The sequence below is a fragment of the Ascidia mentula genome, chromosome 2, assembly GCF_947561715.1.
Source record: "Ascidia mentula chromosome 2, kaAscMent1.1, whole genome shotgun sequence".
NCBI lineage: Eukaryota > Metazoa > Chordata > Ascidiacea > Phlebobranchia > Ascidiidae > Ascidia > Ascidia mentula.
This window is the reverse complement of record NC_138567.1, coordinates 9,025,065-9,037,633: the sequence shown is the minus strand read 5'-3', so window position 1 is coordinate 9,037,633 and position 12,569 is coordinate 9,025,065. Positions and strand designations below refer to the sequence as shown.

Genomic DNA, 12,569 nt, shown 5'->3' with positions numbered 1-12,569 from the left:
TGAACACCTTTTCAGTAGGGATGCACCGAAAGTTCGGTTTGCCAAATTTATTCGGCCGAAACCGAAACTTTTTTACTGCATGCAACACTGATACACAAAGTTTAGAATCATTGTTTCAACTGTACTAATTTGTTTTATTTGGTAATTGTCATCGAAATTAACTTCAAGAAGTTGGTACAGCATTCTTAATATGCCAATGAAGGGCTGTATGATAGGATCAGTTCAATTTCAGCATGTTTTGTTTAAATTTATTGCGATTTTAAAGAGATGGACACCAAAATTAGTTTCGGTTTATTCGGCCGAATTTATTCGGCAACTTTTGCCGAATATTCGGTTTCGGCCGAATAAAAAAAATGCTGTTTCGGTGCATCACTACTTTTCAGCAATTAAAAAACGTTCTGTGTCAAAAAGATCATTTTTATTGAGGACAATATAGGTTATGGACTATTGAAAACATATAATTTCCAACTGAGAATCATTTTTAATTAGCTGTGTGTCAGTAGATTGTTCAAAGGGCTAAACAACTTCGATCAATAGAACCAAAATGTTTTGCCCAGTAGTAAGCTACATTTCTGTTAAATATTGAACACTGCGTCCAGAAAAATCTTTTAGTATGCTGTAAACGTTTTTATACGAAAGTAGAGAGTGAGTGTTCGCTATAAATAAATACAAAATAAACAATGCGAGCTGATTGAACTTGCTGATCTCTTTAAAGTAAAAGACGTTTTATACAATAAGAGATGTTTAACTAATGTCGGTGAGACTTTATGACTTTAAATGTGCTCTTATTTTACACTTCGTCTCATCCAACATATTTTCATGGTTGAGTAATTTTGTTTCATGGAACAACATGGAACGTATTTGTTCGTTGTAAGTTGGTTTTCTGTATGTTGGTTGAACGTTATAATTTAAATTTTGTCTAAAAAATTGCTTATTTGTTGCGTTTAATTATGCGTGTATTTTTAAACCTATCTAATTAACAATGTTACATATTATATTACAATTTTCCAGAATTAATAAATAACTAGCTTCCGTTTTTGTGAAACTGTAGTGCAACTATGGCCACGGTTACAACGGAGCCAAATGGCATTACTCAACCACCTTCTCCACCACCACCTCCGGAATTATCAGCTATGCAACGGGAGGCTCTGGCCAAAGCTAAAAAGTATGCTGTACAAGAGAGTGTGAAATTTGTGTTGCTAAAACAACAGGAACAGGCAAAGCTTGCTATTCAGGCAAGTTCCGTCATTCCAGGAATGATGAGTGAGGCGATGTACTTACAGAAACAACAGGCGTTGGTTCTTATGTGCAGAGTTTATGTTGGATCCATTTACTATGACTTGAAGGAGGAAATTATCCGTAATGCATTTGCTCCGTTTGGGCCTTTCAAGTCAATTAACATGTCTTTTGACCCAATCACTGGCAAGCACAAGGGCTTTGCATTCATTGAATATGAGTGCCCTGAAGCAGCACAGCTTGCCCTTGAGCAAATGGGTGGAGTCATGCTTGGAGGTCGTTCTATTAAAGTTGGCAGGCCGGCTAACATGCCACAGAGTCATCCTGTGATAGATCTTCTGCTGGAAGAGTCAAAGAGATGCAAGAGGATATATGTGTCCTCTGTTCATACTGATTTAAACACGGATGACCTGAAATCAGTCTTCTCTGCATTTGGCAACATCATGTCATGCTCACTTGTGCCTGACCATTTAACTGGCAAGCATAAGGGTTATGGATTTATAGAATATGACACACTGCAGTCGTCCAATGATGCAGTTTCATCAATGAACTTATTTGACCTTGGGGGACAGTATCTCAGGGTTGGAAAGGCCATTGCTCCAGCAGGGGTCACTATTCCTGCTGGTAGCTCCTTTAACAATGCTCCTGCTGGCACTGTTTCAATCCCTCTGACATCATCAGTGCCCACACCACCACCACCACCTCCTGTTAATTTGTTGCCACCTCCAGGGATTGCAGTACCATCAGTCATTGGGAGGTCGGTTCCTCCTGCTATTCCTCCACCTGGCATTGCTATCCCAACCACAATTGCTTCACTAGCCAACAAACAACCTGATTCCAAAGCTGCCCGGGAGAATATGGAGTTGCCGAACACATTGAGTGCCCAGGAAGATGTTAAGCTCTCTGGTGTGCAGGCTCGTCACATGGTAATGCAAAAGCTGATGAGGAAAGAGGAGTCAACTGTGATGGTGCTTCGAAATATGGTTAATGTTGAGGACATTGATGAAGATCTTGAGTCAGAAGTCACAGAGGAGTGTGGCAAGTTTGGCACTGTCAATCGTGTCATCATTTATCAGGAGAAGCAAAGTGAGGAAGATGATGCTTCTGTGTTGGTGAAAATTTTTGTACAATTTGCATCTGCTGAGTTCTGCATTAGAGCCACTCAAGCCCTGAATGGGCGATGGTTTGGTGGTCAGAAAATATCTGCAATTGTTTATCCACAGGACAAATTTGACTCAAATGATCTTAGTGGTTGATTGGATAAACAATTGTTTTTGTGAAGCTAACTGCCCCACACTTCTCTTTCATGTGGTTGGAACTGCCCAAACATCATTTCGTTTTGACATTTTGTGCTCAACATAGTTATGTGCATATGATTTGATTCTGAAGTCAATTTGCTCAACATTGTTACACTATTACAAAATGCTTGTGTGACACTTAACAAAGAAGAAATTAAATTCCACAAAAGAACATATGGATTTAATGACAACTTCTGTTTACAAAAGAAAACCTGTTTGTCTTAAATTTACATTGTGCATATTGTTCGTTTTTCAGTCATGTGATCAAGTTCATTCTGGTTAACTTTGCTGCCAACCATGTTTTTCTCCATTTTTATAGAAACATGACATTAAGTAGGAAAAATACTGTTTTGACACATTTGTATGAAAACTTTGATTCCAGATGGATCAGTTCCACAACAAAATATCCATTTATCCTGGTTGGTGTTATCATGGCAGTGAGTTTTCACATAAATGAAACAGTTCAAAGAAAAGTACATCAGGATTTGGTTTGGTTTTAGATTTTTTTTTTGGATTCGTTTCGGGGTATTCTTTATGGGTTATTACATTTTCAAGTTGTAAAACACTGCTTTGTATTTTCAAATTTAGTAGTGCATGTTTAAGATTTCAATGCAAACACTGTGAACAATAATGAACGATCCCGATGAGCAGAAAGACTTGGATCAATTTTTGCAAAAGGTCAATGACCTTGGTAAGTTCACAAACTCCTGGCAGAATGACACATAGCTTTACTAATACAATTTTTCGAGGTAGCAGTTTTATACCATATATATTAACAGACTTGTTGCATATTTGTATACTTTAGAGTCCATTATGAAGGATCTTACTTCAGACGATCCCGAGAGACAAGCACAGGCAGTTAAGCAAGCTGACAAAAAACTAGGAGACTTTAAAGGCACCACTGATAAAATTGGTTTTGATAAAACTGTCATAAATAAGAAATCATTTGAAAACATGAGCACCCCTGCTCAAGTAAGTTAACAAAATCTTGTGATTGGTTGTGGTATTTTTTAGAATCTTGCACTCATTGAGACTTGATCATGTAATTAGTATATTAGACGTACTATTCACGGCTATCGGGCTATGCATGTTCCTTTATATAGGCTGCTGCCCCTGCATTGGATCAACAACATATGGATCAAAATGCTTTTCTAAATGCATTGGAAGCCGATAGCCAGAGAAGGGCCAAAGCCAGGAAAGAAAGACACAGAAAGGCCAACATTATCAAAGAAGAAGGCAATGTTGCTTTCAAAAATGGGGAGTTCACAAAATCTGTTGAGCTTTACACCAAGGCCATGGATGTGGCAAGGGACCTGATTGCTTTGTACACCAACAGAGCAGCAGCATACTTACAAATGGGGAAATATCAGGAGGCAGTAGATGACTGTGAATTTTCACTTCGTGTAAGAAATAAGGATGTATATATGATTTAATGGTGTGGTAAAATAGGCATTAAAAACACATATCTTTTGGTAAGCAATTTTTTCTTCTTGCTGAAAAATAAGTTACCATTGTGTAAAGCTGTTTTTTTTATTGAAATTCTAACTTCATCTGAAAGTCATGTTCAAAATCTTCAGATTGACGACAAGTGGATTAAGGCCTTTGTTTTCAAAGGCCGGGCACTGCAGCACATGTTCAAGTTTGATGAAGCAATCGAAGCTTTTCGAACTATTGCAGAAATAGATGAAAGCAAGCAAAAGTTGTCTGAAGGTAAAATGCCATTTGTAGTGTAAACTCCTGTAAAACCCTGGTGTTAACACAAAACATTGTAGGTTACATGAAAGACGTTAACAATGCAAGACGGATCCATGAACTTGAGTCTAAAGCTCAAATATCTTTGAAGGAAGAGAAACCGGAGGCTGAGGGTATTCTGAAGGTCATCAATACACTTCAGTCTAGACTGGAGGACGAGCTTAAGGTTGGAGGTGATCTCTCTGGAAGTCTCATGTACTATGCAGGAGGACTAAGGGTTTTGCAGACCCAGCTAACCGATGGTAGGAATGTAAAATTTTACCTTTGATTTAGTTGATGAATAGGTTGGGTTTTTTCTGATGTCAGAAACTATCCAGTAGCTACTGATGTTTATTTGCGTGTTTTGTATTTAACTTATATATTAGGATCCCCATGCCCTATATTTTTGGTTTGATGGTAACATTTATGCATTCCCTAAAGTGTATATTCAGACGTGACATTGTCATACAAATCTTTGGACCTCGTGAATTTTATAGACAAATACTGCTTCATTTCCATTGTAACACACAATATTGGCAGGGTTTCCATTTTATGCCCTTTTAAGACTAGTGCTTGCTTTGCATGATCCTGCATTGAAACCCCAGCTGATTTGTACACTTGCAGAAGAGGCAAGGACACTTTTCCGGACGAGCGGCGGTTTCAATCTGATGACGTATGAAGGTTGCATCTCACGTTGTATGAGAAGTCGGGTGGACAAAGTGAAGCCACCTCATCATTCTGGCGAAGTTGTATCAGCCGCAGTTGGCCTTTGCAACGCCGCCTGTCACGGTTTGCTTGAAAACCTGCAATATTTTCTAACACTGGAGAAAATGCCAGAGGTAATGTCCTAACATAGGAGTATGACCTGCTCGTTGTTCGCAACGATTTTTTTTGTTCAAGCAACAGTGGTTCTTTACCGGGTGCACTCGCACCCCGTTGGCGATTGAAGGTGGCAAATTATCACTTTACTTCTTAAACAGAGTCTCGGAATAATAATTATTGTTCAATTTATTACATTACAAGAGCCACTGCCTTTCAAGACTCAATGAGAACTTACTAAAGCGCTTAGTAACAGTTGCATACAATGACCGCATACTTTGTCAACCTGTCACATCATATCGCAGTAGTATACTAATTTGCATATCGCATATAAAATAGATGTTTCTTAGCAATATAATTTATCTACATAACACGGGGTTTCATATCTGTTCATTAGAGTCGTTAGCAAATCAAGTGTGTCTTTAGATGCTGCTTAGTTTTTTTGATTGGCCTGACGAACTGGTCAAGCGCGAGATTATCACGTTCTTTCACGAGGCTTCCTTGGAAGAATCGAGTAGAAAGTTGATCTACAAAACTTTTGATACGAAAAGGTAAAAAACGTTGCAAATGTTGTTTTTTAAAATCGCTACGAGCGCACACACATCTGTGCTGTAATTTTTAGGCTTTTTGTTCATCTTTTGGCTCCGAAGACAAGAAAAGCTGATGTAAACTCTTCAGCGTCGGCAACTGTCTGGAATCTGTCACTGGACCAGAAGTAACTTCTATCTTGTGACATTTGAACGCAATCTTACTAACCTTATGTTCCACTTCAGATGCAGAACGATTCTCCAAACGAACTTCGTGGAGGATGTTTTGCCGATTTTCGACAAATATTTGGTGAGATTCGTTTCCTAAACAAAAACATTCAATCGCTTTTCTTGACGCACATCATGATTTAATCAAAGTTCTTGCACAACCCGAAATTTAGGCTTGTACACTTTTACATTTCTTTTCTATTTGCAGGAAGAAATTGGTTCGTCAGATTACGAAGCTCTGACGTTCAGAATAAGGAGTCTGGCACAGTTGCTTCAAAGTAAAATCATCTCTGATCAGTCGGCTTCCGTGGACTGGTTAAAGAAATCCTGTCAACAAGCTTTGGTAACAAACTTAATTTTTATTTTTCCGCTATGCAGCTCTTTGACGAAATTCATTTTTTCTACAACCAAAGGTTCGGTGCGTGGAAAGATTCAAGTCCGGTCTCTCGAACCCTTGTGCAATGGAAGAGCTGCTCTGCGTGATTTTTGGCATTATGCGGTCTGGTTTTACTCAACGCGATTGCTCTGACTTAATGCAACATCTGACCCCCATAATCTTGCGTTGCAAGTGCAAAGACCTTCTCTCAGTGAGTCAGTGGTTTTCAACCCTTCTTAACGTTTCGATGAAACTTTTACGGCAGGGTGATTTTGTTAAATCGAAACTATAATGTAGCCTATACCATACGGACATATTGGCAAAAATCAATAATCAACTGGGCAAAAGTAAGTGTATTTTGCATTTGTTTAGTTTCAATTTGCTCTACAATTTTCTGCTGTCTTGTCGATGAAGTACGGGCCAAACGCAGCTTTAACAAAGTTTCCGAACAAGCTTACAGAATGAAATTTAGTGGACCGCTAAACAATTAACACAAACCGGCTGTTGAAAGTCAACTAACGTTTTTCGGCAGATTCCCTACTACTACATATTGTCACGCTCACTTTGTGTTCTAACATTCTTTTAACTTTTTCAAAACTTCTTGTTCAAGGGAAGTCCCAAGTATTTGCCGTAAAACGAAACGAAAATGCTTTCAAACAATAACAAAATTTGCAATTACTTTTATGTTTTGTAGACTTCCCTCCAAGTTATTAGCATCGCTTTGGAGATGAGCAAGGATCACAGCTTTGCGAATACAGCAGTCCTTAAGCGGCTTTTCAAGCATGCTAAGGTAGGAAATTTGTTCCTCATTAAACACAACAACATTTCTGCAATCGCCAGCGACTGAAAATAGTCTAAAAATCTGCTTTGTTTGTTCAGTGGCCCCAGATTTCATATTTAATCGTGATATTGTCTGCATTTATTCGACTAACCTATAACGGCAGAGTTTCAAATCATATCGATACGTCAGTTCAAATAAACGCCCTTTTTGCATTTTGGTGATGAATGTGTGTAAATTTGAGACTTATTGTTTGTGTGGAAATTTAAGACTTGTTAGACATAAGTTATTCTTCTATGCGCAGCAAGAGAATATCAGAGTTCGGACTTACGCTCTGAAAGTCCTGTGTTGCGTCGGACAACAAGTACCAGAGAAACTGGACACGTGGATCACCCTGGACAAAGGTTGTTAAAGTGGATTTCAAACCGCGCTATTGTCAAAACGGGTTGATTTGGGTACAGATCTCATCAAATTGGGTCAATTAGTAGAGGGATTTTAGTTTGCAGCTATTATGCAACTTTGACTGCTTCTACGCCTCTGCGATTTCTTTGTTTTGATATAAAAAGGGGAAAATTAGTTTTTTTTATCACTAACCCATTTTTTACTGTTGTTGTTTTTCGGACGTTTTTTTTTGTTATTTTTTTGTGTTAACTGTAAGGAATAAAAGATGCGCATGGGGCGAAATATATATTCCAAACAACATCCAGGCTGATCTTGCAGTAAAAGGCTACTGCTTTTTTAGTGCAAGGTAATACCAATGTACGATTGTATTTTTGTACGCAGACTTTGAAGTTTTGTTATCAATCCTGGCTGACGAAAGCAACGACGCTGCAAAAATCAACCAGGGTCATGTTGCCCTGATGATCGGTTACTTTTCTACGGTTCCTTGCGCTCTGGACAAATTTGACGCAGGCGACCTGGTGCGTCGTCTACTGGTGTTATGCAGGGATTCTAACATCAAAGCCTGTAGAGCGAATTGCGCCATCGCGCTCGGCAAACTAGCTAAGACCGATCAGAGGTACTGTTACATGATGTATTTTTATAATTTTTCACTGTATCTCTTTGAAACGAAATTTTTGTCTGCGATTCTATTTCTTGCAACGAGAACCGTCTTCTAAACAAGGGGTACTTTATAATTCGATAAATTGCCTGCCTGCCAGTGATTCTTGCAGACTTACTTGACAATTAGCCGATCAGGCCTCCCACCGACATATTGTGTCTGCGTGAAAATCAGAAACTGACCAAATACTCTACAATCTACATCAGTGTTTCCCCTTTACGTAATTAGCGGATATAATTCGAATTTACAATATCGTAAGTGATCTCAAAATGTTTGCTTGCTACCTCCTCCCCTAGGTTACTTCGTAATACTCAACTGGGTGGTATGCGTCAAAAATGTTTGACCTCAAAGTGGTACGCAACCACAAAAAGGTTGGGAATCGCTGATCTACATCATACATTTTCGTCGGTGTGACTTCCTGATCAAAACTTCTACATCAAAATAACGAACAAGTTAATGTGTTTTTAATGTTGAAAAGGTTCCTGGACGCCCTCCGTGAACATGACGGTATCAACATTTTGGCCAGAAACAAACCTCCGGATGAGTTGCTTCAATGAAACCACTTCCCTCTGTTGCTGTTTGGAGTTTGTAGTTTTATACAATAAAGTATTTTTATAGAAAGCTGATTTGTAATTTGACAGCAGCCAAAGGGATGATATGGTTGGGTCAGAAGTTCAAAATAAGCTTACATATTTTCTGTTTCGTACACATTTCGCTTGTGTGGCCGATGAACCAATTGCATACAAATAAGTCAAGAGAACAGTTACAAAAAACGTTAATGCAACAACAGAAAATAAAACTATGACAGACAACATGAATACGCGATCCACGCCTTCCGCCCGATCTAGCGGCAGATTTCAGGATTTCACAATGCAAACATCGCATCACAATTTCCGATTTGTCACCTAAACGGACTCGCTACGTGACGAAAATGAAAGTTAAACACATAATCGGAGTTGGTTCTTTGTACTGAGATAGCGAACGGCTCATGTGGATGGAACGTAAACGCCACCAAGCGGCGATGGGCGGAGGATTGACCGACTGAGTTCACCATTCCCGCCCTTATTTGAAACTTCAGCAGACCGGATTGTCGCGAGTAGAACCTGAAAAAAAAGCAAAATGTTCGAATATTAGGAGTCTAGAAATAAATCTTGGGAATTGTATCGGCAAATCGCTACACTCCACATTAAAAAATCGAATTTTAACCAATCAAAAATCGGATACAAGGCCTCTTGGTGTCTTATTGTACATTCAATGAACAAGATTTAATCAACTGGACAGAGCGGCCTTCCCACATCACAGTTCATTGATTTTTTCCACAAACATTTAATACGAATCTTTGAACCAAAATGGACAAATTCCATTCACCTGATCGGGTAATCTCCACATGCTTTGGGTCTTTCAACCGGCGAAATCCACTTGTCATCGTAACTGAACAATGCAAGGTCGAGGTAGGGGCTGGCGCTGTGTGACTGCGACTGCACGGGAAGCTGCGATAAGAGCCGCTTTACCGCCTCCGTGTGTCCGCCGTATTTAGCGTTGATGATTGTTTCTTTGAATCTGTCGGAATCGCAGAAAAAATTGACAACTGCAAAAGAATATTAAGGCGAACCTGCCACACAGCACGACACTAGCCTATTAGAGATATATATTTTGAGTATCGAGCATGCTAGAAACTTGATAATATGCAATTTGCTGCTTTGGCGTGAAAAAAAGATTGAAACAAACCTTTGCTGAAGCTGTGTGGTGTGCACGTCCGAACAGGCAGCTTGGAGCTGACCGCGCATGATGTCTGCATAACGGAAAAGTCCCGGATGTTGTTCGAACACCTTGAGCAGATGCAGGGACGTGTTTTCATATACTGCCTTCACGGTTGCCAAACGAAAGTTGTAAACCACGAAGAAGGAAGGCTGAGCACTCGGTTCCTGAATGCGCAATCCTACCACGTCTGCACTGGCGTACTGTGCAAACAATTTTAAATTATTTCATTTTTGCATTAAGGACCATGACATAATTAAACAAGGTGAATTGGTTAGAGCAGTGCTTCCCAACCAGTGGGTTGCGACCCATTGGTGGGTCGCGAAGCATTTCTAAATGCTACAGTTTTCTATTAGATCACAAAATTATTGCATTATAATTGTTTTTTATTCGTTTGGTCATATCTCATTGTGGGTCGCACAATAAAACTTGCATTAAAAGTGGGTCGCAAACTGAAAAAGGTTAGGAAGCACTGGAAGGACCAGAAAACCTTATGAGGTTACAGAGAAAGAGTCAAAAAATGTACTTCAACTGCCCTAAAAAATGACCTAGACACCTTAAGTAGCACATGCTCTTCATCCAGAAGTTGCATCCTCCACATCCTTAGATCTTCCAAGAAAGAGAAATGCTGATAGAAACGCCTCAGGCTATCTCTGCCATCGGCTGCAGATTGCTTGAAGAGGTGAGCTAAAATTCTGCAAACAACAATAATTTACACAGTACATAAATATGTGTTCCTACATACCAAATCCCCACCTATGCTTGAGGGAGTTAAACGTAATTTCTTGGCAAGGCAGTTGCTGCACCTGCTGAGTTTGTGGAATGCCAGCAATGGTGATTGGATCATCATCGAAACAAAACCGCCCAATAGTGTGAGTGAGAATAAGATTTCCTTCCCTGACCTGTAAAACTGATTGGGTTTAATGCACATGTAGTGTCACTGCAAAGAAAGTATTACAAGCACAGCAGGATCACCATAGACTACATTTTTATAAGCTCCATGTGTCTAAATCTTAAATCAATAAAAACAGAACAACTATTTTCTGACATGAAATAACATAACGTACAGTAGATTGAATAGACAGTGTAGATTTACAATCGATATCATAAAGACTTACATGAAACAGTGACAGGGTTTGGTGCTGTATTGACAATACCGCAAGAACATTCTTGCAAAGATAAAGGCCTTGATTGTGTGAGGGGAAGATTTTGTCACACCTATATGCACAACCAGAAGAATGCATTTTTTTATCACATAACTTACAACACTAGAGCAGAACAGGATAAAAAATAACATACTTGAAATCAATTGAGCATTGAAGAACTCCATTTATCATATCCACAGAGTGGATGGTATAGTCCTCCAGTGGATAGCGTGGATTGGGGGTCATGGCCTCATTGTTTGTGAAGATGTCATTGTATAGGGGGTGTGATTCATTTGAAATAAAGGAGGCAGAGACCACAAGGACATATCGACCATCATCAGTAAACAAGCTGCATTCCCTGATATAAATTTAAACTTGCCTTTTTAAGTTTCACAAATGCACAAGCCGAAGGACATGAAAAACAGAGACCAAATGCATACTGGTTTGTGCAGATTAACATTAAATTTAAAAAATACTTTATTAAGTTTATAAAGTAACCTATTAAGATTCTGCCCTTCGTTGGCCACAGGGATTTGATGTTTCAAAACAAAAAACTTGGAAAAAAGCTGCTCTTTGACATTTTGATAAAATTGTTTGAACTGTGCATTTCTCTTTCCACCAGAGGATTCGTGGAGCACTTCTCCAGCAACATTGGCCAGTAGTTTTTCTGCTGCATGGCACCCTTGATATATGTTAAATTCAATTAGTATATATTTAAATTAAAGATACAACTACTATTGTAACGTAAAAAACTATAAACCATTTTGCACCTTGAAACTCATACACTTCCACTGATGTCTGGTCCAAGGAAAACGCTATAAAGTACTGCCCATTTGGAGAAAACTTTCTCAAATAGAAACCCGGTTTTTCTACCCCCACAACGGTAAAGTTCGGAATAATGCAGTGGTAGAATTTACGTGTTTCATTCCATCTGGTCCCACATCGACAGACATTGGTCTCTCTTGATCTCAATCTATCAACAACACTACATATATTAATGCACAAAACACTTTGATCAAATCGGTTGTGTTCAATATGAAAAACCTAAATTTATTCATTTGCTACATACGGAATACGGTAAACAAAGTGTATATGAACCTGTACACAACGTTTTGATTGGGGACTTTACGCAGGCGAAATATTTTATCCTGCGGTGCGCTTGTAAGATTTGTTGTATCTGGAACTTCCATGCATCAGAACTGCTATGCATCAGTGAGTGAATGCCTTTCTGTTTTACATGCAGATTGCCCTTTGCATGCAAACGAAGCGCCACTATCTTCAGGTGATTCCCCTAATTGTTGTTGTCATAATGTCTAAATTGTGGCGTTGCATGATTTAACAGTTTACTAGCATAAGTATTGGAGTAAAACAGGTTGCCGCATTTCCCCCAAGTATTTTCGAATTTAAAGGTTTAATTTAAAAAATGTAGGCTATATTTTAAATAATTCAAATGGTAAAAACAAACATATGTATTTATCAATACCGTACCGGTACTTCTCCAACTTTTACAATCATAACATGTCAGATTTGCAAAAAAATAATTTGTTGTCTCCTCATCGAGTCAATAGTCGCCAGAAAACCCGTGCACAACAAACAAAATTGGCATCGCCTAA

The 12,569-nt window shown here is 38.9% G+C and overlaps 2 protein-coding genes and 1 pseudogene across 2 annotated transcripts; 2 read left to right on the top strand and 1 right to left on the bottom strand.

Annotated features, from left to right (window-relative positions):
• The first annotated feature begins 1,015 nt into the window (after positions 1–1,015).
• LOC145889452 (poly(U)-binding-splicing factor PUF60 pseudogene) lies at positions 1,016–2,492 on the top strand (annotated as a pseudogene).
• Positions 2,493–3,102: 610 nt separating this feature from the next.
• LOC145889449 (tetratricopeptide repeat protein 12-like) lies at positions 3,103–8,655 on the top strand. Its single transcript, XM_082980406.1, has 15 exons — positions 3,103–3,225; positions 3,340–3,506; positions 3,638–3,937; positions 4,112–4,244; positions 4,307–4,528; positions 4,890–5,104; positions 5,511–5,635; positions 5,707–5,799; positions 5,858–5,921; positions 6,048–6,182; positions 6,253–6,426; positions 6,910–7,005; positions 7,298–7,397; positions 7,777–8,011; positions 8,532–8,655. The coding sequence occupies exons 1-15, from the start codon at positions 3,165–3,167 to the stop codon at positions 8,608–8,610; spliced, it is 2,199 nt and encodes a 732-aa protein (XP_082836532.1). The 5' UTR covers positions 3,103–3,164; the 3' UTR covers positions 8,611–8,655.
• Positions 8,656–8,923: 268 nt separating this feature from the next.
• LOC145889450 (DET1 homolog) lies at positions 8,924–12,502 on the bottom strand. The gene is made up of 11 exons (XM_082980407.1): positions 12,445–12,502; positions 12,055–12,269; positions 11,727–11,929; positions 11,455–11,638; positions 11,111–11,314; positions 10,930–11,029; positions 10,568–10,713; positions 10,368–10,506; positions 9,782–10,014; positions 9,422–9,613; positions 8,924–9,156 (listed from the first exon to the last, which is right to left on the bottom strand). Exons 2-11 carry the CDS (start codon positions 12,144–12,146, stop codon positions 8,955–8,957), a joined length of 1,695 nt encoding a protein of 564 aa, XP_082836533.1. The 5' UTR covers positions 12,147–12,269; positions 12,445–12,502; the 3' UTR covers positions 8,924–8,954.
• Positions 12,503–12,569: the final 67 nt, after the last annotated feature.